Source organism: Sander vitreus, chromosome 14 (assembly GCF_031162955.1).
Source record: "Sander vitreus isolate 19-12246 chromosome 14, sanVit1, whole genome shotgun sequence".
Lineage (NCBI taxonomy): Eukaryota > Metazoa > Chordata > Actinopteri > Perciformes > Percidae > Sander > Sander vitreus.
Window position 1 is genome coordinate 7600993 of NC_135868.1, and position 26381 is coordinate 7627373.

At 40.6% G+C, this 26381-nt stretch overlaps 1 protein-coding gene across 1 annotated transcript in view; it reads right to left on the bottom strand.

Annotated features, from left to right (window-relative positions):
- LOC144529271 (fibrocystin-L-like) overlaps nucleotides 1-26381 on the bottom strand; it is a 63291-nt gene that overhangs the window by 11685 nt on the left and 25225 nt on the right. Inside the window, 26 exon segments of the mRNA XM_078268268.1 lie at nucleotides 965-1091; nucleotides 1915-2018; nucleotides 2419-2592; nucleotides 2725-2854; nucleotides 3037-3155; nucleotides 5258-5387; nucleotides 6941-7104; nucleotides 7469-7557; nucleotides 8574-8775; nucleotides 9186-9345; nucleotides 9467-9588; nucleotides 12910-13077; nucleotides 13700-14210; nucleotides 14212-14730; nucleotides 14886-15022; nucleotides 17226-17467; nucleotides 17801-17930; nucleotides 18511-18720; nucleotides 19159-19315; nucleotides 19441-19597; nucleotides 20831-21005; nucleotides 22563-22712; nucleotides 23058-23306; nucleotides 23559-24531; nucleotides 25793-25998; nucleotides 26233-26284. Of these exon segments, the coding sequence (XP_078124394.1) occupies nucleotides 965-1091; nucleotides 1915-2018; nucleotides 2419-2592; nucleotides 2725-2854; nucleotides 3037-3155; nucleotides 5258-5387; nucleotides 6941-7104; nucleotides 7469-7557; nucleotides 8574-8775; nucleotides 9186-9345; nucleotides 9467-9588; nucleotides 12910-13077; nucleotides 13700-14210; nucleotides 14212-14730; nucleotides 14886-15022; nucleotides 17226-17467; nucleotides 17801-17930; nucleotides 18511-18720; nucleotides 19159-19315; nucleotides 19441-19597; nucleotides 20831-21005; nucleotides 22563-22712; nucleotides 23058-23306; nucleotides 23559-24531; nucleotides 25793-25998; nucleotides 26233-26284 (5557 nt within the window).

Below are 26381 nucleotides of genomic sequence, written 5' to 3' on the forward strand. Positions count from 1 at the left end.
TTGCTTTCTTCATTCTTTCTAAACTTAACTCAGTATTTTGATTTCATCAACGATCAGATTTATTTTATTGACAAAATCTAAGGAAAATATCCAGTCTCTGGACTTTGAGCTCTCTGTCTCTTCCTGAACAACGTAGTTGAATTGCCCTGCTATGCTCTCTGCAGTCCCATTCATCCTGCGCTAAGCTGTAAACAGAACTTTTTGCATATTTAGTGTGAAGAGCCATTACCCCTTCCACTGCTAAGTCTTGGTCACAAAACAACAGCCATACATTCTTTAGATTGCAAATTAGTTGTATAAAACAATGGAGCAGATGAAGGTGTTCGTGCTTGTTAAATACCTATTTAACACAATCACCTCAAGTAGCCAAAACAGTCAGTCACAATGGGTAAGGTAATGTATTTTCAGAAATTCCAGCACACTTCTTAATCTACTTATTATTATCATCATTATTATTATTATTATTATTATTATTATTATTATTATTATTATTATTATTATTTTGTTATTTAAAAAAGTACAATCCGGAAATACATTCTACTTAGATATTATTGTAGCTGAACTTGTGCTAAATAGAAACATGTCATGGTACTTTGAAAATACTGCTTAGAGTTTTTTTGGTCTTTAGGCCTTACTTTGACAGCTCAGACATGAAAGGGGAGGGGAGAGAAAGAGAATGACATGCAGGAAACTGCCACAGGCCGGAATCGAACTTGCTGCCTATGTGACGAGGACAGAGCCTCTACAAATGGGCACTCGCTCTACCACTAGCCACCCAGGCACCCAATACTGCTTAGATTTGTTCAAATTTACAACAATATTAGAGCATTACCAAAATCATCTGTATGTCTGAAAACTCCCTCAGACCCCAGAGGGTTAAACTGGCCACATTCAATTTGAATTATCAGGGCCCTTGTGTAAATTGAAGAGCATTTGTCAATCATTTTGAGAGTTCAGTGTTTACCTTCTCCCACACTGCGGTAGACAACGTTATCGTCAACGTTCAGTCCGTCCGTCCCAAAGACTCCGATGGCTGGAGAGAAGCCGTCATGGAAAGCACAACCCTGAATGTACGAGTCTTTTTCTGAAACCTTTCAACACAAAAAAAAAACACATTTATTTTGCAAAATTTAACAGATACTTTCTCCTTATTAGTTAACTACAACAAGGCTAAACAGCACAGAGTGGTCATTTGAACTCCTGCTGAATGTTACAGATAAAATATAAAGACTTTCCAGCTCTGTGATCCAGTTACATGATATAGAAGAAATGTTTAGTTTGAGTCATTATTTCTGTAATTCTTTTTAGATTCTTTCATTGTTCTGATATAAAACAGAGTTTCCCCCAGAAAAGTGTCTTTTTTTGGACGAGGGCCCAGCTGGGGAAAGTCACCGACTGATGGCAGCATTAATGTAGAGCCCAATAGTTTCTTTGATAACAGAATCATGGATGGAATCGTGAAATTGAGACTTAAAAAAGCTTAAGACAGATTTCATAGGGCCCTACATTAAAGGTGCCGTAGGTAGGATTGTGAAGATCCAGGACTTAGCCAAATCATCCGAACATCGACAACTTCTCAGTCCCTCCCCCCTGTCTGTTAAAGCCCAAAACGGTCTCCTAAGCCCCTTCCCTTCATAAGGGAGAATGAATGCGTGTGCATGAGCAGTGATTGACACGCAGCGTGGTGGATTTTTACAAATCGCACTACAGGCTGTAGGTGGTGCCAGAGGAGCCAGATTTTTTTTTAAATTACCTGCTTCATGTAGTTCTACTCAAACATAGGGTAAATTTCAGCAAATATGACATATTTATAAGCCTTACCTACTGCACCTTTAAGTCAGTCTGTGTGTGTGTGTGTGTGTGTGTGTGTGTGTGTATGTGCGTGCGTGCGTGTGTGTCTGTGTGTTGCTGTACCTCTCCCAGGTTGAGGAAGGCCACAGAGTAACGAGGGTCGGTGTAATCGGTCCAGCCTTCCTGACCAGAGTGGAAGAACTCCACGTTCCTGATCTGAGCCTTGCCTTTAGGAATAAAAACATCAAACATGCTTAATGTATTTAAATAGAAATGAAGGCAAAACCATACCAGGGTAATAAAGGACAATAAGGAACAGTAAAACTATCAAATAATAAAATACCTTAAATCTTAATTTGGGGGACAATATAATCTGTGAGAACATGGCTGATGATTTATGGCTACTACATGTATTTTATATAAAACAATGAATAAAATATCAATGTGTCCAGCTCGAAATCTAACTGCAGACGCTTCAGTATGTAGGAAATCACTCAGCTACTTTAAACTGTCCTGAGAGGCACAAAGGTCTTGAACTCCTGTTTAGTAATTACATTACAGATAATTAATCCAATACATAACATACTATCCTATTAGAATAGAAATCACATTTAATACTCTACCTACCTTTATAGTTGATTCCGGCCCACGAGTAGGTGCCCACCAAAAGTCTGGCTCCGAACAACTCTGTCATCATATCTGGATTCTCCTGACCGATGATCTTAATGTTTCTGGTCACGAGACCGACATCAGCTGCCAGAGTGTAGGAGAATGATGTACCGGAGATGGAGTGAGTCTCACCTGAAGAGAGAGAGAGAGAGAGAGAGAGAGATAGAGAGAGAGAGAGAGAGGTCAGTCTGATCCTAATGTTAATTGAACATCATTCTGCAGCTCTGGAGACAGTTGCAGTATCTTTAGAGATGTTGAACTGACCGATGTGAGTGTGGGTCAAAGACCGGTTCAGGGTCAGATTACGGCCGTCTGCTGACACAGCGGTGATCTGATGTTTTTCTGTCTCCAACGCGTTGTAGCTGGTGGTGGAGATGACCACCTCGTCTCCAACCTGCAAAAACAACATGGAAACACATGGCTGAATACTAGCTTTGGCAGTGGTCAGGTTTTAGATTTTATTCAAAATTGAGTAACTTAACCACATAAAGTATTGTTTGATTACGTCTGCTTTAAAAAAACTTTAAATTTCAAAACACAAACACAGAGTTAAAAGTAAAAAGAAACCACGCTGACCTGCCAGTCCACAGACTGCGACAGGGTCAGAGTGTTGGATCCAGAGTCAGCAGTGGCAGCCAGTTTGGTGTGGTAAACGTTGTGAGGTTGTCCATACAGCTCCAGTGTACCAAACACACCTGTGGTACAACAATATACACACAGAGTCAGTTCTGAAACATATGGCACCATACAGACCATCCTTCTGGGTGGGGTTTTCCTTTATTTTATGTAATAATATCTCTTCTTTATCAGTGACACAAAAGGCAATTATATTTATTTGATGTGATAAATTGTACATTCACAACTGAGCATCAACAGTTCAATCGGTTCAAATGGAGCACAGTTAAAGCATTTTGTTTTTTAATTATCACATCTGACAAGTTTATAATTAAAATTGAAACTTATTTAAGGTATTCATTTATAAAACCAAAATATGCTAACTTATCATGAATAAAATAATTTAAAATATTTTTTTATGATATAATTAAGTTTTTGGGTAGGAGATTTAGATTAGAAGTAATCCAGTAGTAGTACATACATTTTCCTTAGATACTCTAGAGTTATTATTAGTTGTGTTAAAAAAAACCCTCTTTTATAATGTATCTATTTATTTTATTTGGTCTTTTCTTCTTTCCCCTCTCGCTCTCATTTGCCTTAATTATATTTTCTTCACATAATTTTTTTACATACATGCACGTGTGTTTGTGTGTGTACACACATATATATATATATATATATATAGGAATATGTGTAGGTGCTTATAGTATATGTATTTTTTATTTATTTTTTTAAATTCCTTTTGCTTTTATGGTAAAACTGAAATATGTATTTGATGTAAACCTGTACTACTTTTCCTGATTAGTTTTTAAAATAGAAGTAAAAACATACAGTACATATATACAGTAGTGGCGGTTTTTGGGTACGGGCGAAGTGGGCAGCTGCCCGGGGCGCATTTTTTTATGACTCATGGGGGGCGGCACGAGCACTTAAAAAAAAAAAAAATCCTCTAAGTGGTTTTCTACTGTATTATCTATCATTTCACCGTGTGGGGAATTGGCAAATTTGCGCCCCTGCTTGCTGAGAAGGTGCCGTGCGCACACTGCACAGAGAAGCTGTGTGAGAAGGGGAAAGGGGAGGGGGGAGCGGGGGACAGTTCACCTCTGGGTCGAAGGCGCTGATACCGTTGGTGCTCCGCTGATACTGAGCACCCACGAAGCTAATCGCTGTTATGTGTCAGTTAAACTTTTCATCTCAATCCTATCCTGAGTTGAAAGAGCCTTGCCTACTTTACGGCATTATTATCGAGTTGATAGGCGTGTGTGTTCGTGTCGGCCGTCTGAAATGCAAACATTTTTCGACTACTTTCTTTTTTTAAAGGGCGTGCGCCCGTGAGCATTCAATATGGGAGCAGATTTCATACAATAACATCATTGATGATTTTGCATCAAGGAAGGCCAGAAAGGTCAGGTTTTAGTTTGTGTTTTCTGTTATTAGTGCAACAGTTAGATTCTCTTTAGTGTGTTTTCACATTTGTGTGATGAAGGTTTTGTGCTATTTAGAATAGGCCTATTTATTCTATATTTTATTTGTATATTATTCTTAATATTTTATTTATTGTTGCTCTCTGCTATTGTTACAATTTTTATATATCTGATTTTATATATTTTTGGCACATTTATATATATATATATTATAACAACATAAGTGAAAGAGAAAATTATATTTCTCAATTGCACAAATCTTTCATTAGAACATTTGAAAAACACACTTAAGAGAATCCAGTTATTTAACTATTGCAATTACAACAGGAAACACTTTTTAAGTTGCATAATCTCCACCTCCAACATTTTCAAAAGACAATAAAAACAATTCTGCACAAAATATGACAATATAAGTTATCAGAACTTAAAATAAATATACACTATAATATAGTAATTTTGCAAAATTCTGCAATTTTGTGTTTTTTATTGGGGTGGGGGGAGGGGGAGACACTCGAAGGGGGTCTCGCCCTGGGTGTAATTCAATGTAGAACCGCCCCTGAGTATGTACATATATATACACACAATAATGCAGAATATTCTACATCATATAATTAAATTATTAAATGTGTGACAATGTTGTTGGTCTCCACATGTGGAAAATGTATTTAAAAAATGCACTACACAGTTGTATTAAATTACAGTAGCAAATATTTTATCTATTAGTTCAGGCGAAGTTATTTCTGATGCTGTTTTCTTACCCAGGACTTTGGATCCCTGGTTGGGTCCGTTAGGCAGAAGCCAGTCAGGCGTGCGGTGATTCCCTCTCAGTTTGATGTGTAGCTGACCTCTGAACGGTTCGTCAGCCCATCCTGCGATCAGCCTGCCGCCCTGAAACAGCAGGAGACGCAAACATCACTGAACATACTGTACTGAACCAGGCATCAACTCTCTGCTTTTACTTACATGATCTATTTCATTCTAGCGATTTCAGTGGAAATTCAGGGGAATGTACCAAAGTTATGTACTTTTACTCAAGTACGACAATTTTGAGGTACTTGTTCTTATAAAAGTATTTCCATTTTATTCCTATTTTGTACTTCTACTCTACATTGTGGAGGCAAATATTAAAATGAAAAATAGCTCCACCTTTACTAGCTGCAACATTAAAGTGATAAACACATTGCATCAATTGCATCAATAGTTATAATCCAGTAATATAAAATACATTATTCTGAATACTTCTTCCACCACTGATTGATTTAGTTTGATGTTGTTGACACTTTACTTTTTCTCTGTTCTGTCATGTTAAACTGCTAATATCCACTTAGATCTGTATTTAATACCTCCACAGAGCCTTCTGTTGTTGCTGGTGGGGACATAAACTGACTTTAAACAACACAAAAAGCTGTTTTGCCACACCCGCCTGAAATACATTTTGAAGATAAAGAACTTTATAACCGTTTTTGTGATGGTTGGGGTCGGCTGGCTGTGAGTTTTCTGTTTTGTTTACTATTTTCTATTTGTCAGTTTCTCGGTTGTTCCTGCCTTCTCTGTGTTTTTGTCTCTCTCTGTGCCTCCTCTGTGTTCTCTCCCTCCGATCCGGTCTACTGCTGCCAGCTGATTGAACACACCTGGTTATCATTCCACCATCACCTTCTCCCGCCGCGCACACCTGCCTTCCATCTACAATCAAGACCAGTATTTCAACCCCGGCAGACAGACCATCTTCGCTTGATCGTTGCTCCAGTTATCCTGGTGAAACACTCTGCAAGCTTTCCTCGAGAGCCTTGTGGTTCCCCCCCCCTGTCCTTGTACAAATGTTACTTACCCTTTTTCTGTGTTTGTCCCCTGCAGCTACCCTCTTAGACCTGTCTGTCATCTCCAGTCAGCTAGCTTCACCACTCGGTCCCCCTCCCACAGCACCCTGCTTCAACCTGCCACCGCTTCCAGCCATCCACTCCTCGGCTTCTCTGCTCTCCTGCTCCAGTGTATCCTCTTCGGCTTCTCAGCCCCGACTTCCCGCGTTCCCCTCAGTGCCCTCGCCCTTGAGTTCCCTCGCCATCCTACCTCCAGTTCCCGGGTCCCTCACCATCCTACCTGCCTTCGCCATCCTACCCAAGCTCCCTATTTCCCTCACCATCCCTATCGGCCTTCGCCGTCCTACCCCGGCTCCCAATTCCCTCACCATCCTATCTGCCTTTTCCCCTGTCCCTGGCGTCTACCTCCCCCACTCCCTTTTCCCTTTGTGTTCAATAAACCTGTTGCAATTTGTGCCTTGCGTTTGAGTCCGTTCTGTCCTTCCTAACAGCTTTCTTCTTCACTTTTACACAGCATTAAGAGTAAAACACTCAAAACTAAAAAAAATGGATGAAACAGATTTATTTTTTATAGTGATAATCTAGATAATCATGAAAGTGAGAGAGGTAACTGATCACACCGACCTGGATGGAGATGTAAACGGCGTCTACCACCACAGTTCTGTATTCAGGAGCAGCCCAAGCCTGTCTGGAGGATGAGCTGTTCATGTTGTCGGGGATTTCAAGAACTCCAATGACCGTCAGCTTGTTGAGAGGAGGAGTGTTGATGTCCAAAACAACCCACTTCCCTGTGGTTTGACGTGGATACAAAAGTATTTTTTATATATATATATATATATATATATATACATACACACACACATATATATATATATACATACATATATATGTATATATATATATATATATATATATATATACATATATATATATATATATATATATATATATATATATATATATATATATATATATATATATGGACAGTTGTACCAAACCCTAACAGTTTCCTACCATAAGATCTGGTTCAAACCAAATCTTTGACTGTTATTGTGAATTTCAAATACTGTCAACATAATGTACATTTCTACATTAGTTATCATTTTCTTTTGCTTTATTTAAATGTTTTTTTGGTGTTCTTCTAGACATTACCTGCTGGGATGACCACATCAGAGCCCTCTGTTGGTACAGCAAAGTTATTTTCAGCTGAACTTTTCCAGAAAGAGGCATCAGACCACAGACTAGAGAGAACCACACAAAACAAAGAACTTTTTAGCATTAGTCAACATAAAAAAAACATTTTCAGTTTTGGTACTACATTAGGGTATTATGATTATTCTAAGTAAGATTTTGAAAGCAGGACTTTAACTTGTAAGCCTAACCCTATTTTTACATTATTGTATTATTTAAGAAATACAGTAAGTGATAAACATAAATGAGCTGAACACTTCTTCTTCGGTCTGTCTTTCTTCCTGGTATGGCATGAATAACATGTTGTAGAAGGGGTTAAGCGTATGTTGGGGCCATTATTGGAGCCATTACTTAGTTTTTTGTTTTGTTTATATACCACGATGGTGACATTAATGCATATGCAGTTTTATGTTTGAACCCTGGGTGAAGCATTCAATTCAATTCAATTCAATTTTATTTATAGTGTCAAATCACAACATGAGTTATCTCAGGACACTTTACAGATAGGACCTGCCCACACTATAATTTACAAAGACCCAACAATTTTCCACGAGCAAGAATTTGGTGCAACAGTGGCGAGGAAAAACTTCCTTTTAACAGGCAGAAACCACAGACAGACCCAGACTCTTGGTGGGCAGCTATCTGACGCTGTCGTTTGGGACACAGAGACACTGATACTTATATACAGGGATATAATTATAATAATTATAGCAGTTGGCATGATTCGCCTTGACACTTATAGTAACAATAAAGATAATATTGTCAACAGAATGCATATAGGTAATCAACAGCCAGAGGTACACAGGTGTGTGGCAAAGGGGAAAGCATACAGCTTTTCACCGTGTTAGTGGCTCGTCAGTGATATTGTTTTATTAGTGTTTAGTTGGAAAACAGAATGAAACCTACCTAAAATGATATGGACAAACTGAAATATACCTGTGCTACACGGTGAGCATGCACCGTCATAAAATAAATAGGTCACCGCACTGAAAGATATTTAATGTAAGGACATTGATTTATTGGCAGCCCAAAACATGCGTCAAAGCAAGTTCTCCCTTTGTCTTACCGCTTTGACCTATTGTAGGTCTGGTCGAAAGACTCGTTTGTCAAGTTGCCAGGCAAGTGAGTGGGTAAGGGGGGGAGTGTGGCTGGAGGTGGTTGGATGCAGTTGGGGTAGAAGCAGCGGTACACCATGAGGTACACCGCAATGTCCGTCATGGAGCGGTCAGTGCTGCCAAGACGCATGCGCTGGCTCGTCTTCCCAGATACTGCAGACACAGCAAACAAATCAATCACTGAATGTTTTGCTGAATGTTCTTCTTTAGTCGTAAATAATCTAAAGGAACTAAGAAACTATGAACTCCAGTTTGAGGTCATAATGAATCTAATGGCTTACTGTGATCTAAGATATGGATTTAGACCAATAACAATTACACTGCTCATAAAAATAAGGGCAAAATATTTTTTTGGTATTTAAAATGTAACTGTTTAGGTGCAATATCTTGTTTTGTCTTACCCACAGTTCAAAAACCCATTAATAAAAAACGGCAATCCTCACATTTCAAAAGCTACAATCAGTCAAAGTTTGGCTTCTTTGCTTAATATAAACAACTGAAAGATAAATCAATCAATTTAATTAGCATGAAAATCAATCGATCCATATTAAAGTGTGTCTAACCGATATAGGAGAGGTTGTTGGAGGTCTTGTTGAAGTACCAGTCTCCATTTGTGTTGTTGCTGAAGCTCAGTGGTGACGATGAGCCGCTCCTCCAATCAATGATATAGAATCTGTCTGGACTCTGGGTGAAGTTGTGGTTGATGATCACATATTGATCGGACTGTGTTGGGGGAAAAAGTACAAGCAAAGCAGATTTTTTGAGATTTGATGTACATTTACTGTATATAGTATTGTCCTAATATTTTGCTTATATCACATCAAGTGGTGGATCTTTCGCGTACCTTGAAGCCGTAGAATTTTGCAGTATAAGTGATGTTGGTAATTTGATCCACATTGTTAAAGTACCAGTTGTACGTTTGTTCAGAGGGCAGCAAGGCTATTCTCAGGCCAATCACACTGGTGCCTTTAATAGTGAGATAAAAACAACTTATTCTCTTATATTTCAGCAGGTACATTTATTTGGTAACGCTTTACTTTAACCCCTCATTTAGCATTTTATAAGGCCAGACACGGCAGGCAAATATATATTTGTGGATTGGATAAGATATTGTGTCTCTAAATAATGGTTTCCAATAAAAATATATAGAATTTTACAATACGTATCTGTAAATACGTTTTCTCTAAATGAGTACTCTGAGCCAGAAATCTCCACTTCAGTAGCACTTGCCTACACCAAACTTTCCAGTTTGATTTATGGAGTGATAATATGAGATATCCAAAATTGTCTCGGCAAAAATCTTTGCCTCTAATATGTCAACAAAATTAAACACAAATTTTGAACCTGGCTTAATCGAATGTTCAGATTTCTGTTCTGGAAATGTATGCAAATTAGTGCACATTTAATAGACAATGCATCATTTGCATATCTAAACATCACATTTGTAATACAAAAAACTATTGTCTTTATGTAAGTACTCAACTGGGGAAGTTTCATGGTGATATCTAGTTAAAACCTTCACCCTGTTTCCTTGCACAATTCCCCCCACACATAATCAACTTTTAAGTTTTACATAAATACAAGAACATTTATAAGTGTTTTTTCATGTACAGTATTTGTCAACAATAATAACTTCTACTTCAGTCTGCTCACAAGTACATTATAGTGTTATAAACCATTTATTACATGTTTACGCACTGGGGCTTAACATGAGTATATGTAACTTTTTAGTGTTTCTGTAACATTTTTTTTTATATAATGATCTTAAATGACCTGTAACAGCAAACGAGACTAACGGTGAAAAGAATGCTATTTTTACGTTGTTTTTATTAGTGCCGTAGCTCGGGTTCGATTTTTCCCGCGTAGTCACAGAATGATTTACGGCAGGTAGACGACGCTACAGTAACACATTCTCAAGGCTCACAGATTTTGTTTGTAAAACAGGAACACCTGTTAAGCCTGTGTTAGCGTATCCAGCCAGGTAAAAGGTAGCAGAACTTTATTTTTATAGGCTAGGCGTAATTGTATTTTAATGTTATTTTAGAAGTTATCTGTTGTAGTTATGGTTGATACTGGGGCAGGAACATCACAGAAAAGAAGGAAATCAAACGAAGAACAACTAAAAGCTAAAAGGGAGAGTGAAAGTGAAAGACGACGGGCGAAAACGTGAGTCAACTTCGGTCGGGCTTGCAACAGATGGAGACAATTACGGGATTGTAAATGATTCCAAATCCACCATTGGCCCTCAGGTATGTTATGTGTCAATTTCATTCATAAAAAAACTTTACAATGCGAGATGTGGTTGTACGTCAGTAGCTGAGGTAACATTACTTCCCCTTTTGATTTAGTGCTCGTTTTTTATTTATTTTCAGTTTGTGTTGGCCTACTATTTTTTTCCCCTTGTCTCCCTGTACTTTTGTAAAGCGTCCGTGGGTTTCATGAAATGCGCTATATGAATCTAAGATACTGTATAATCACGTTCGTTGCTACAACTTTTAATGCTTTGGCCCGTGACACAGTGATAGTGATAACGTTACCTGGTTTAGCTCATGAGACATCCAAAGGCTAAGTTACCGTATGCAACACTTGAAATGCAATGATGCATCTGTAACTTATTCCCTTGTCATAAATTAATGATTTTCTGTCTGAGCACTCTTTAGTATTAACATGATTTGGGGCAGCCATGATCACTACGGAAATAAGTTATACTAACTTCTTGTGTTTGTATCCTTTGTTATGATTCAATTTTAAAGGTCCCATGGCATGACAAATTTAACTTTATGAGGGTTTTTAAGATTAATATGAGTTCCCCCAGCCTGCCTATGGTCCCCCAGTGGCTAGAAATGGCGATAAGTGTAAACCGAGCCCTGGGTATCCTGCTCTGCCTTTGAGAAAATGAAAGCTCAGATGGGCCGATCTGGAATCTTGCTCCTTATGACCTCATAAGGAGCAAGGTTACCTCCCCTTTCTGTGCTTTGCCCGCCCAGAGAATTTGGCCCACCCATGAGAAAGAGAGAGACATCATGGCTATCAAACGAGCAAAGTGGCAGTTGGTCAAGGCCACACCCCCACCCTCCACCTTGCCCCCCCCCTCTCTCCTCCTCAATAGCTACAGACACAGAAATGGCAAATACAAAGAAAAGCTCATTGTGTGACTGGCTCTAGTGGCTGTAATTCTGCACCAAGGCTGAATTTCAGGAAAGAGACTTCAGATACAGTATTAGGGGACCACTAAGGCCTATATAAAAGAGACTTCAGATACAGTATTAGGGGACCACTAAGGTCTATATAAAAGAGACTTCAGATACAGTATTAGGGGACCACTAAGGCCTATTTAAAAGAGACTTCAGATACAGTATTAGGGGACCACTATGGCCTATATAAAAGAGACTTCAGATACAGTATTAGGGGACCACTAAGGTCTATATAAAAGCATCCAAAGAGCACCATGTCATAGGACCTTTAAAAACACATTGTTTTTGTTATATGCTATTTATAGTTTATTTTATTAAAGTTTCTGCAGTAGATTTCATGACAGAGATCTACACCGCACTCCCCACTAAGCACCAGTAGAGGACCAGGGTTTCCGGCAGCACTTTGCAACTAAGGCCTTAGCAACACCAGTCTACCATCTTAACTACGTCGTCAAAATCGAAAAATTATTTATCTTTCAGTGCCAAATTTCGGTTCCAAAAGCATCTGAGCGCGTAAGCGCAAGCTTATCTGTCCTCGCTGCATATTGACAGAAAATTTTGTGTGGTTACAGTTTTTCAAAGCTTCATGCAGACAGCGTTTGTTGCGATATATTGATGGAGAGGTGAAAGCGGTTGCTGTTGACGTTACACTTCCTCTGAGACAAGCAGGCCCAACAGTGGTTTCTATGCCCTGATGACTGACTGACAGGCTGAGGTTGTAAGGCAAGGGAACTTTACTTCTACAGCACTTTTCAGCAACAAGGCAATTCAGTAACATTCCTTTGTACTTAAGTTAGTTCTCCATTAGTTCAATGTTGACAACAGGGCAGTCACCAAGTTTATTGTTAAAGGTGTGTGTCATTATGCAGTTTGCACTAAAAAGTCTTATTTATTTATTATTTATAATATGTTCATGTTGTGGCAAAAAGGTTTCTCTTTTTTTGTTAATTTTTAAAGTTGGGATTGATACCAATCCTAAGTATCTGACTGGCGCACCCCGGCATCGTAACCCCCCCCTCCCCCCGGATAAGTTACTGCTTCTTCCACAACAAAATTACATGTAAAAGCAGTAAGTCTGTGTGTGTGTTAATACCATGTGAGTTGGTTAACATGACCAGAGAGTAGGGGCACCACAAACGATGGAAGTTGACGGTGTGGTCGCACACAGTGCCAGGGAAACCTACGCTCCACTCTGCACTTTTGGAACAGTGAGCGGGGTCCAGCAAGGGGCTCGAAGGCACGACTGTGTGGTTGATGTTTCCTGAAAACAAGAAATCACGAAGGACTGAATAAACATATTAGTGGAAATTTTATCCAACACTGAAATGACAGACTGAACATAATATGACTAAAGCTTGAATTGTGGTTCTGCGGAGGCTCCACACAGAGCTTTCGCCGTAGCCTACGTAAGTGGCCTGATATTTATACTTGTGCGTAGGTGTGTGCGTCGAGTCGGCGTGTGTGTGTGTCGGGAGTGGGTGATAGAGCGAGGGAGAAAGTGAGAGGGTGACGGTGATTAGCTTCAGAGTGAGTGCTGACTCTAGAGTCATAGTGAGAGAAACAAAGTGTCTCCCCTGTGCTTTCTGACCAAGGTGGGAAATATGTAGCAGGAAAAGTTAACCCTCTCCTTGATTTCATGTTGTTAATGGAGAAGGAGAACCAGGAAATGAGTAGGGAGAAATGCAACGCTACCAAGCCATGGCCGAGCAACGTGTAGTTACATTTTTCGAGGTGCACGTCAGGCTACGGCGTAGGGTCCGGTGTAGGTTTGTGTCTCCACGTATGTAGCAACGGTGTAGATTTTACGCAGAAGTATAAATCAAGCTTAAGTGATAAATATGTGCAATACATAAACAAATGAACAGTAAGAGACTAAAGAGTACCTGTGAGGGAGCCATCAGTGTCCACCAGCTGCACCTCATGCTCCCACCTGAAGCTGGCCTTGTTGGGTGAATTGAAGTACTGGATACCACTAAACCTGACAGCCCAGCCACCACACTGATCCACACACGTCCCATCGATTGAGGCTACCCCGATGGCTGCGCTTAAACTACGATTGAAGTTGATGAACTTGGTGTTAAGGATACTCAGACCATCGTCCAGTGGAGCGATGACACCTCGTTGCGTGCTGTAGTCATTTCCAAGTCCAAGCTTGTCCACATAGGCCACAATGGTGCTGTTGGATATGGTCGCCCCTCCTTCCTCTCCGAAGTTGCTCACAGCCCACTGCATGATGCGCTTGGCTTCAATACCTGCTTTCTCATTGTTGACCATGAGGAAGCTGTTGAACTGCAAAGCTCCACCATTGACCCACTCGGCACCTTTCTCACAGTTCCAGGTTATGAGGGAGCGAAAGACAGCTGGCTCAGGGGTCTGGGAGTAGCAGGCTCCCGTTCTTCATGGGGTAGAAGTCTGCAAAGATCCAAAGGCCAAACCAGCCCTGAGAGTGAACGGTGTTGTTGTAAAACTCCCCGAGGGGAACATGCTTCTGACAGATGTTTTGGTCAAAGGAAGGGCCATCAGGGTGCTCGTGCATGCGGTACCAGAAGCCAAAGTGGGTGCCCCCTGCGGCGGCGTTGTGGCGGATGATGTTGTTGGGATTAGTGACCCAGTAGGCTGCAGGAGTGACGTCGTCGTTCAACAGGCTGGTGCTTTGTTTGACAAACACAGCCAGGTTGTACTGCAGGATGTTCTGCGTCTCAATGCCGTCCTCGATGAAGAAGGCCCCACCCATGATGTCGTAGATAACGTTGTGCTCCACCAGCAGCCGGTGAGTGTTGTGAATGGTTACGGCCCTGTTGAAGGTCTGATGGATAGCACAACCTCGCACATATGACTTGTAGTTGATGTCTCCCATCAGATGCCAGTGGATGGGATAACGTCCCAGCCTGAAGGCCTGTCCTGCATGGAAGACCTGCAGCATAAAAACATAAAGTTCATAATTTCAATTTGTGTAATAACACAAGTACACGCAAAAGGAAAAAGAAAAAACACATGCGTAATCTGATCAATATAATTATCTGTAAAGAATAAAATACATTTTAGCAGAGAGAGTTTGAAGCGTCTCACCTCAACATATTCTAGTCTGCCGATTGCAAGATTCTCATTTGGTCTGGGTGCGTGGAACATGATGCAGCCTCCGAACTGATCGCTGCCGACCTCCTCTCCAAACCGTCCTTGGAAACAGGTTTGGGTGGCGAATTCACCTGCAGCACAGAGACAGAAGGATGTTAATACTGCATACGCCTATGATAATTTACATTATGTTGATATTATCTTAAAATAAGTACAACAATGTAATAGGCATAACTCTAATAAACTGTTTTTGGTCATTGTTAAATTGCACACTTTCAACTTCATTAGATAACTACTCACAAAAAGTCATGGATATTCGGCTTTTGGGTGAAATTTCAGGATGAACCTAAAATCCACTATAACCTTTAAATTACAGGTGAACTTAAGGTGACCTTCTCTAAAAATTTTTGAATGTGCATGTCCAACAGTTCAATGTTTCAGTACTTTCTGCACAACTTGCTGTTCTCTAACAAGGAGCTTAAAGGCAAAATGCACAACAGGTGTTTGAGCCATGAATTGACCAATACATTTCCTGGTTCAATTAGAATTGGTATTTAAACAGTCCGCCTCATCATGCTGTTCACATTTTGACATCATGAGACCAAGACGACGCCTAACAATTGATCAACAGTACCTTGCCATTGCAAGGCTTCAAACAGGATGTTCTCAGACGGAAGTGGCCACTGAGCTTAGAGTGTCACAGAGTGTCATCAGCAGGTTGCAACAGAGATACAGAGAGACTGGAAGAGTCACAGAAAGGCATAGAAGTGGACGCCCATTGGCCACATCCCACACTGATGACTGCTTCGTTGTGAACAGTGCCCTGCGGAATGCCACTCAACTCCAGGCACATTTAAGGGAGGTGAGAGGCACCCAAGTGTCACGTCAGACTATTCAAAACCGTGGTCCGCGTGCTAGACGACCTGCAAGAGTACCTGACCACACCACCAGGCACAGGCGTCATTGTCTTGCATGGGCCAGGGAGCATTTACGCTGGACGAGGGACCAGTGGGCCTCAGTGCCGTTCTCTGATGAAAGTCGATTCACGTTGAGCAGAAATAATGGCCACCAACAATGTTGGAGACGTCAAGGAGAGCGCTATGCATCAGCTGCTGTTGTCACCAGACGACCCTTTGGTGGTGGTGGTGTTACAGTGTGGGCAGGTGTGTCTAGTCAATACAGAGCTGCCCTACACTTTCTGAATGGTACAGTGACAAGCCCATACTACCTGAATAACATCATTAATCCAGTCATTGTGCCCCTGCATGAACAACACAGGCCTAATTTCATCTTCATGGACGACAATGCTCCAGCTCATCGAGGTCGCATCATTAGGGAACGGCTGCTGGAGACTGGGGTACCTCAAATGGAGTGGCCTGCACTTTCTCCAGATCTGAATCCTATAGAAAACCTATGGGATCAGCTGAGTCCCCGTGTTGAGGCCCGTAACTCTATACCCCAGAACCTCAATGACCTGAGGGCTGCCCTTCAAGAAGAGTGGGATGCCATGCCTGAGCAGACAATAACTCGACTTGTGGACAGCATGAGACGTTGTTGTTAAGCTGTAATTGATGCTTAACGGCACATGACAAGTTATGGAGACATTGACATTTTTTGTTGTGGTATACCCACCACTGTTGTTGGCTTTTCTTTCAATAATTTTTTTGAGATGACGAAATCACCATTGCATGCTTCTACTTAAATGCCCTACTTTCATGATGTTATACCACTGTAGCTTGAACTTTTTACATTTTCCATGAATTTCACCCGAACGCCAGATATCCCTATCTTTTTGTGAGTAGTGTATATTAATAATTTGGTAAAAGGCTATTATTTATTTCCAATTAAAAGGCTTACATCACAATTCCATGCAAACCCTGCTTGTTAACCTAAAGTAGAGCTGGAACAATTAGTGGATGTATAGATTTTTTGTCAACAATCACACATCATTTTAAGCAAAAATACCAGAACCTTTCTGGTCCCAGCTGTTAAAATGTAATTATTCGCAGGTTTTCTTGGTTTTAGTGACCTCCGGCTCTGGGAAATTAGCAGGTTAATCGATAACAACAGCCTTAACCTAAAGACACTGCAGTAACACAACTTCAGGTTTTGTGAAGAAAAGAAAAACAATTTTTATGTTTTAAGTTCAACTGACATTTCAGTCTACAAAAACAAGAAATTCATCTTCAGTAGTAAACCTTTCTAAACCAACTGAAAAATATATAGAATGTATGTCGGTGAATCTGAAGTTGTTTAGAGCTTCATTATCTCATATTCTTCACTTTAAAACAGTGTTTAGTGTAAAGTTAAATCAGAAAAGTTAAAACACAGTACCTGTGTCAAAGCCAGCGGGGCAGGCTTCAATCTTGTCGTCCCATTCTTGGTTTTGGGAGCCTCGTACAACAATGTTCCTGGTGAGGACACCCACCTCAGCTCGGCCCTCAAACAACGTACCATCGGGCAGCGTGACGGTCACCCCGAGGTGAGTGTACTTGAGCGGTTCGGTCAGGGTTACATTCTTGCCATCAGCCGTCACGGCGGCAATCCTCCTCACCTCGTTCTCTCTCTGGCTGTGCCTGGAAACAAATAAATAATTTCTACCTGCCGCTCTATAACGTTGTCAAATCACCCACAGTTTATAGCCTGCTGATGTTATACTACTCAATATGCCCTCAAAATTGCAAGCAAGACAGTTTTCTTGACTTTTGACATTGACATTTCCACAGTGGCTGAACATATATTTACCACTCAAACCACATTTGAAACATTGATCTCCAACTCTGGTTTATTGGCATTTCTTTAAACCAATCACAATCGTCTTGGGTGGCGCTTAGTGCCGAACACAGGTACAGTGCCTCTGCAAAATAGCCTGATGCTTAGGCATACATGATTTTGAGATCTCACTGTACCTGTGGCCGGTGGAAGCGATGACAATTTCATCTCCAGCTTTCCATGTCACTGCCTTCATCAGAGTCAGTGTGACAGAGCCGCTGGTTGCCGTCTGGGCCAAGTGGGTCCAGGGGACAGGAACTGGAATACCTGGAGAAACAGGTGGTCAACAATTACTTGCACCTGAGGAGGACTGGTGAAGTGTCCCTAATAATAACATCCCTTTAGGACACAAGACTCAAATGACTCAGCTTAAGTGACATAATGATATGAAATCAGTTTTGTTTTAAATATTTGAGTCACAACTATTGCAGTTTACTGTTGTTGACTATAATTCAGTGATGGAAGAAGTATTCTGATCCTTTACTTACATACACCAAAGTAAAAATACTTCATAACAAGAAAAAAATCTTATTTAAGTAAAAGAACATACATTTTATCAGCAACATATACTTAAAGTAACAAAAGTACTTGATATACCAAATAGCCCGTTTTATAGTGTTATTTATATATCATTTAGTATCATTGACGCATTAATGTGTAAGCAGTATTTTTGTTGTAGTTTATTGAGGTGCAGCTTATTTTATCAACACTTTACATTTTGGTTGCCTATTTATTTATTAGATGGAGCCAGGCCAGCTGACTCCCAGTGTTTCCAGTCTTTATGCTAAGATAAGATAACTCCTGCTGGCTTACAGATACGATGTGTCATGTTTGCTTGTGTTCATACCATGCAGGTCCAGCACTCCCTCTCTGACAGCCAGTGTCTTGGCTCCATAAACAGGAAGTTCAGGGGAGCGCAGGTGTCCATGAAGTGTGATGATGGCTTTGTGTTGGAATGGCGCCCCCTCCTGGCCAATCTGGAGCCGTCCACCGTCTGTGATCAGGATGTTTTCTGCCTGCAGCTCGATGTCCGCTTCATCAAACACCAACGTCCCTCCTGAGCACAAAGAAACAGCAAATTACAAACATGATAGAACGATACAATGATAAATAGATAGATAGATAGATAGATAGATAGATAGAACAAAAACTATACTATATATATATATATATATATAGTATAGAATATATTCTGTGAAGGTGTTAAGAAGAGGTTTTAGAGTTCATGGTGCTGACCTCATTGCCTCTGTTTCCTTATGAGAGGCCATCTAGTTTTACAGTGATTAGACATTATAAAGGGAGTGTGAGAAAGATCTTCTCTGATCGGGGGAGGGAACGAGGCAACAATGGTCAACGTTTTGCAAGCGCGGGATTTGTGACACAAAGTATGGAAATGACCTGGAAAAACATGGGTAAATACAGAAAGGGAGAGAAATCTGACATCATGATATCAATATAAATACATACCCATGATAAAGTCATACAGTATTTGTACCTTGAATGAGGAGCATTTTCAGCACAGGGGTGCTGGTGTCCAGCAGGATGGTCTGGCCTTCAGTGATAACGGCAAACGAGCCCTTCTCGGGTGGAGACAGACCACCCCACGTGAACCTGGATGACCACACGTCAATGTAGAAGAAGCCTGCATTATCCTGAAGAAAGAGACAAATACTAGGTTGAGACAAACATTTACTAAAATGATTTAGAATCAGTCTCATTATATATGAAAGAGACGTGACACTGTGTAAGGTCAGGGGATCTGACTGTCCTCTCTTACCATCTTGGCGATGCCTCGGTCTCCGATGCTGACTCTGACTTTGGTTTCCTGAGACTGGTGCTGAGCGTTCGTCACACAGACGATGTGTGTGTTGTTGGTGGATTGAACGTCACACACAGATCCTGAGATGGTCACGTTGACGTCATTCATGTCGGTGCTGTAAGGTGGGAAAGTGAGTGACATTATTTACATACTGTTTATGTATATAATGAAATAGAATAGAATGTATATAAACGATGCAATATATGCATTTTATTGCATATTTTTATTGCACTTTACTTTAACATGATATACTTTTTTTTCTATAATGTACTATAACACTGGTAAATCCCACATGTTATAGCTTTATATAATAAACAAAGGTAATATAATACAATAACATGCTAGATAACAATTAGTCTAAATCAGGGGTCTTCAATGTTTTTAGGCCAAGGACCACTCAGCGGAAAAAGAGACGGAGCAGGGACCCCTTACTATATATAATGTATAAAATTGAGTTGCATATTAAAGTGGGCATAGAATAACGTATAGGGTGGCCTAGAGCCTTTAGATTTACTTTTTCTTGCTTTTCTTCTTTGCTTTATTGTTAAAATGTGGAACAGTGAATCCTTAGGCTTACCTGTATCTGTATATGGCTACCTTACCCAGGCCAGTAAGCCTATCATCAAAGTTGTGTAAATTAAAAACAAACTTCAAAATATTATTATTAAATTATGTTGGATTCATGTTAATGTATATTTACAGCTGCCCCCCTGCAGCAACTCTGAGGACCCCCTAGGGGTCCCGGACCCCCCTAGCAAGCTACACACTGAAAATGGAAAATTTTGAAGATTGGATCGTGTAACAAGGCAGGCCTGCTTGGTTCATTCGGTGAATGACTGTAAAGATTTACTAAGAATATGTTTACGACAATTAGTGTAACTGTAACGTTTTGGGACCGCTTGGTTGGGATTGCTGTGGACGAAGTAAACACATATACAGTATATATACTGTTGTCTGCTGTTCATTATAATGTGTTGTTAATGAACAGTATGGGTCGTCCCATTTTGGTTGTGTATATAAAACTGGACATTGAAGCTTTATTCTCGGCGCTATTGATAATGAACATACAGTATGTGGGAAATATTATTATTATTATTATACTGTTTGTGTGTAAAATAAAGTTAATAAAAAGAATTATATTAAAATTATTTTTTTTCATATATTGTTCAAGTTTGAAAAATCACTGAGTGCAAAAAGTACGACAATGTCTTTGCATTAAACCTAATGAAAGCAAAGACGTCCCATTAAACAAAAGTGATTGTGTTGTGTTAATTGAGCATTTTATTCTTAACCAGTGATCCATAATCTGGTTGTGGCTCTCCAATGTGTCTCTCTTCCTTTACTGCACCTGAAACCGGAGCCGGTGATTGTAAGCCGGGTGCCTCCAGCGGTGCCTCCTCTCCGTGGAGAAACATCAATGATCACAGGAGTCAATTGAGATTTGTAGGTGTAGCCATTTGATATGTTGACGGCATCCAGCTTGTTAATGACAGCAACCACGCAGCTCAGCACCGACAGAGTGCCTGAGAGTAGACATGACACCAACAGACAGACAGACAGACAGACAGACAGATGCAACAACAAAAGGACAGGAAGAATCAAGATCAGGCTCAGAGATAACAAACAGCTTTAGATGTCTTATCGTCCATGACAAGTTATTGTCTTATATGACATGCCTGACATTTTCTCCTGCATGAAAGTCAGACAACATTCCTCTTACAAAGTCTGTCTCTGTTAGTGTCCATCAGGGTCCATTTAAAGGTCAACTTAGACAGGTTTGAGACTGGTTTGTTAAAATGAGGCGAGAAGTTAAATATCATTAACCAACAGAAACACAATTTATTGGAAGGAAGAACTTGAAAACCCTTTAACCCCTTAACCTTTGCTGTTAAAAACAAAAATATGGAATTTCCTTCCCAAGGCTATATATAGAGATGCAAGCTCTATTAACATTTTTAAAGGACATTTAAACATATTTATTTAGCATTGCCTTTAAAGCTACAGTGCATAGTTTCTGTCTCCCCCATGAAGAATAATAAGTAATGACAACAAAACTGTCGGCGTATCTACACGATAAAAGCCTTCCTTGATTACGCAGCACCCCCACCCCTCCTCCACAAAGTTGCTTGTAACCAAGGAGGACACGGAGGATTAGAAAACATAATGGACTCTTCAGAAGAGGTCATTATCTTCACTCGATTTTCTGCGCATGAAAGTCGCCAGACGACACAATTTTCTGAACATAGCCATACTGAGAAATAAAGAGAGAGTTTTGTGGAGCTGAAAGTCTTAATTAGTTTTGTATCAACTCATTTGGCAATGGCTTGAATGTAACGGATGTTCATTAATATAAAAAGTTACGAACTAAAGCTTTAACCAACTGTCACTCTTCCTTATATATTAAATACAAAATCTTGATATGTGTGACCAGACTATATGTGTTGTACCTCGTTCCTCTCAAAAGTTATAGTCATAACATTTCGTTTTGGTTGCTTAACAGTCAGATAAACTGTTTAGAGCAGTGTTAGTGAGTAAATCCAACTGAAAGGAAAGTAGAGGGACAAGTACAGTATGTAAAGTGGAGAGGTACACGTCCCTCGATTATCAGTGGGATGTACATTAAAGCACGTTTGGCTGCATAATCTTTTTTTTAAATCTTCTTTGGACATAAGTTTTCTTTCTAAATAAATTATTCTTTCTGAATATTAAAAGGACATTACAAGATCACTCTTGTTGTCATAAAGAAATGTTTAAATTGACAATAAAGTTTTTGAATCCTCCTGCTACTTTGAGGATGAGTTTACACACACATTACAGAACATCTGAACAGGCCGACTGTTTGTTGCCTTTTAATCGTCTTATTGCCAAGGAGGTTTTCAGTTTAGTTTGTGTTGGTTTGTCTGTTTGTCAGTAAGATCACAGAAATATTCGGGAAATGGGACCATCCGAGGAGCAAGTGAATGCACCAGTGGGCTTGGTGGAGGTCTGCGCTGAGTGCCATTCTAGGTATTGTATTGTTTGGTTTGATCTGAGTGGATTATCCTGGTGAAATAAACTAAACTAAACTAAACTAAACTTACCATTGATGGATGGAGACCGGCAGTACAGACAGGTTGATGTCGACATTGCTCTGTGAACTTCACACTTCTCCCCGCAGATCCTCACAGTGGAGCTGTGCGGGTCGAACCCAGAACCCTGCACCGACAGCAGAGCGCCGCCACCATAACTGCCTGAATCACAGATGAGGGAGGAACAACTTATTCAGTAATATATGAAGTACATATATAACATTAAACTTGAATTATGAGGCATTACAGTAGCAAAGAATAAAAGAATGACAAGGATAAAGATTAAACCCACAATAGAGGAAGCACCAGTAAAACATATTGCTTTACTGTGAAATATGTAAAAATGACAGGATGTCTCTACAAGGACAAATCTTTCCTTTGAAATTCTATTGAGGACTATCCTGTAAAGTGTACATCCTACATCCTACATCATTTTAATCTATTTTATTTCATTTTCTCTCAAGCAGCTAACAAGAAAAGTATTGTTTAGAGTGTCTCTCTGTTTACCCTCGTTGGGCTGCACGCTGCTCAGAGTCAGCTCATACGTGAACTTGACACCTGACTGGGCGTGACCTTTGACCTGGTGATGCAGCATGACTGGGTACGCCCCCCCTGGGTTGTCTCCTGCAGTGCACTGAACCTGTGTGTCGGAGACTGCAGACACGACACACGGGACTTGGTTTATGGTGACGGAGGTGTGCTGGGAGTCGATGCCAAATCCTGAACCTGTCAATATGACGACTGCACCGCTCGGCCCTGTGGGAAATAAAGATTTAATAAGTGAATGTTATATGTACTTTTTATTCTATTTGTACTGCTCTGGTGTAGTGATGTTGGCTGTAAAATGGTTAACACAAATTTAATCGTGAGAAAAAGTATAGTTTTTGAAGGTTGATTAGGAATCGAAGAAATGCCATCCCAAATAAGCTAACAAACTCTCCTCCTGATTAGTATTCTCTTTAAGGGGTAGCTTTACTATGACTACATGATGTAGAGGAGCATAATTACCAGTGGGGGGGCTGATGGAGCTGATGACAGGAGTGTGGGCTGCAGAGTAGGTGAAGTTGAGAGGAGGATACTGCACCGAAAAGACCTGGACGTTAGCAGTCACCAGCCCCTCAGTGTGAGAGGGCGTCAGGCAACGAAGCAGCCCCGGCGTCACCTCCTGAATCTGGCAGGGTCTGCCACCGACCGTCACGCTGGTGTTCCCTGGAGCAAAGCCGTTTCCAGTGAAGACAAGAGAGGTTCCTCCTGCCAGGCTGCCCACATCTGGGTGGAGGGCAGCTTGGGCACGACTGTTCAGGGTGACAGAACCGGACGCAAGGCCTTTGCTTCTCACAATTACTTTGACTGGGTGGTCGCCCGCAGGCAGAGCGTTTACACTCAGCGTAATGTTGTTATCAGTCACAGCGATGACTTCCAGCTCTGAGGTGCTGGCAAAGACTGCCACGTCATCCACACTGCTGCCAAACCCTGAGCCAGAGATGGTGACAGTGGTTAGGTTGCTGATGCTGTCAGGGGAAATACTGGAGACCAGAGGAGTGACGGAGGAGGAGTACTTGAAGGAGCAGTTTGAATTACAGGAGCTTTGGATCTTGCCCATGTAGAAGATTACATCACCATCGTGTGGCTGAGAAGGAGAGGTGTCACAGGTAACACAAGTGTAACTGACTGACACGACGGAGCACGGCTCGCTGGCTACAGTCACTTGTCCTCCAGAGAAACCAGAGCCGTGGATGAGGAGCCGCGTGTGGCCGGTGGGGCTGCCGATAAGAGGCGAGACCGAGTCGACCGCAGGCAGAACCACAAAACGGCGGCCGAGCTCGTCTGGTACGGCGATGATGGCGCTGCCGAGGTTGTTGACTCTGACGGCTACGGGGAGAGCGACACCAATGGGAAGTTCGCTTTCGGGGCTGAGCTGGCAGTTGATCTCAGAGTAAGAGCTGTTGAACACCTGACAGGGCTGATCTCCCACTGTCACCTACAGGACACAGAGACACCAGTCTGTCAGTCACAACAAGCTCTGTACAGCTATTCACTTTTTTATACAGTGACTCAACTCAAGGCTGAGAAAAACACAGTTTAGCATCGGATACAGACAACACAATGATGAAGCATTTGGAGTAGAAATACATTATATTATATATTATAAGTATTTTTTCTACAATCTGGAAAAAAAAAAAAATTGTTATCTGCAGAGAACAGAAAAGTGTGTTTGTTTAGGTCAATTACAACCAGTGTTTTAACAACTGAATGTATATATTGTTGTAAAGGTCTTATGGTTTTCCTTATGTTTTGTTTAGATAATTAAAGTCATCAGACTAATTATCCTGCAAGTTTGTCAAATACAGACATATTGATCCAAATCAAGCCATTCATATTTTTAAAAGCTGAAGTTTTACTTTTTATTTAATGCACAGATAGCCTTACATTGCCAGACCTATCTCCACAGCGCTACGGAGGAAGGTCTGGCAACAGGAGTATACACTTTTTGATAGGAGAAAAAACATTCAGGGGTTGTTTGCATCTCTTTAAACCAATCACAATCAACTTGGGCTAAGCTCCGGATGCAGCCGCCGTGTCTCCACAAAATGGTCTCCGGAAGGAACTTGTTTAGGTTGAATATTTGTATTGTAAAGAAAATGCAACATACAATATTAAATGAAGTTAACTGTTAACACAATACAGTCACGTGAGCTATATAAATTATTTGGACACATCTGAATTTGCTCTTATCATTGTATCGCCGTGTGTATTTTGTCCATAGCAAATCCCCACCAATCGGTTCCAAAACGTCCCAGTTAGAGAGTAAATGCCATAAACGTATTCTTTGTAAATCTTTACAATAATTCCCAGAACGAACCAAGCAGGCCTGCCTTGTTGCACGATCGAAATTTTCTTAAAACTTTAATACTTATAATAATAATACTAATAGTACATTTTATTTGAATTGAGAAATCAATCCCAAAGTGCTACAAATACATTATAGTTTGTACCGAACATTACTACTGTATGTGGTCTGCAGCAGGATATCTCAGTGAAGGGTTAGTGGTGCAAAAATATACAAAACATATCAATTCATAACAGGCGCTCATATAACATATTTTAAGTTTTTATTAACAACTAAAGAAGAAAGTACCTCAAGAACAGCTACTGTAAAGTTATATTACTGGACAAAGGATTTTAACTACATTTTTTTAATTTAAGTCCATTTAGATATGAACCATAAAAACGCGGCTAACCTCATTAGCGCAGGCAGTGTCGCTGAAGCCAATGCCCTGAATGTGGATGATCTGGTGGTATGATCCCTGGTTGGGAGAGATGGAGTGGACTGTGGGGGTGGAGCAGGCCAAGACGCTGAAGGAAAGGCCGTCTGAGGTCTCGTTGGTCTGAGGGCACTGTGGGGAGGTGACACACTGTGGGGTTGCTGTGGAGACAGGATGTAAACCTGAAGGGAAGACAGGGAAATCAAATGATCAGTTGCAATTTGGAATTGTCTTTATTTTGACTTGGATCTCAATTTGACTCTACTTTAGTTACCTGTCTATTTAAAAATATCAATAGATAAACATAATTCACCTGAATTGATTAAATTCCTCTTAAACACGTCAAATAATATAAATAATAACACCTGTACTTGAGCTGCAGGCTCAGAGCATCCTATCCACATCTGTACATTTACCTGTCATGTGTCTGGCCTCCATGCCTCCCACTCTGACAGGGCTGATCTCCCACTGTCACCTACAGGACACAGAGACACCAGTCTGTCAGTCACAACAAGCTCTGTACAGCTATTCACTTTTTTATACAGTGACTCAACTCAAGGCTGAG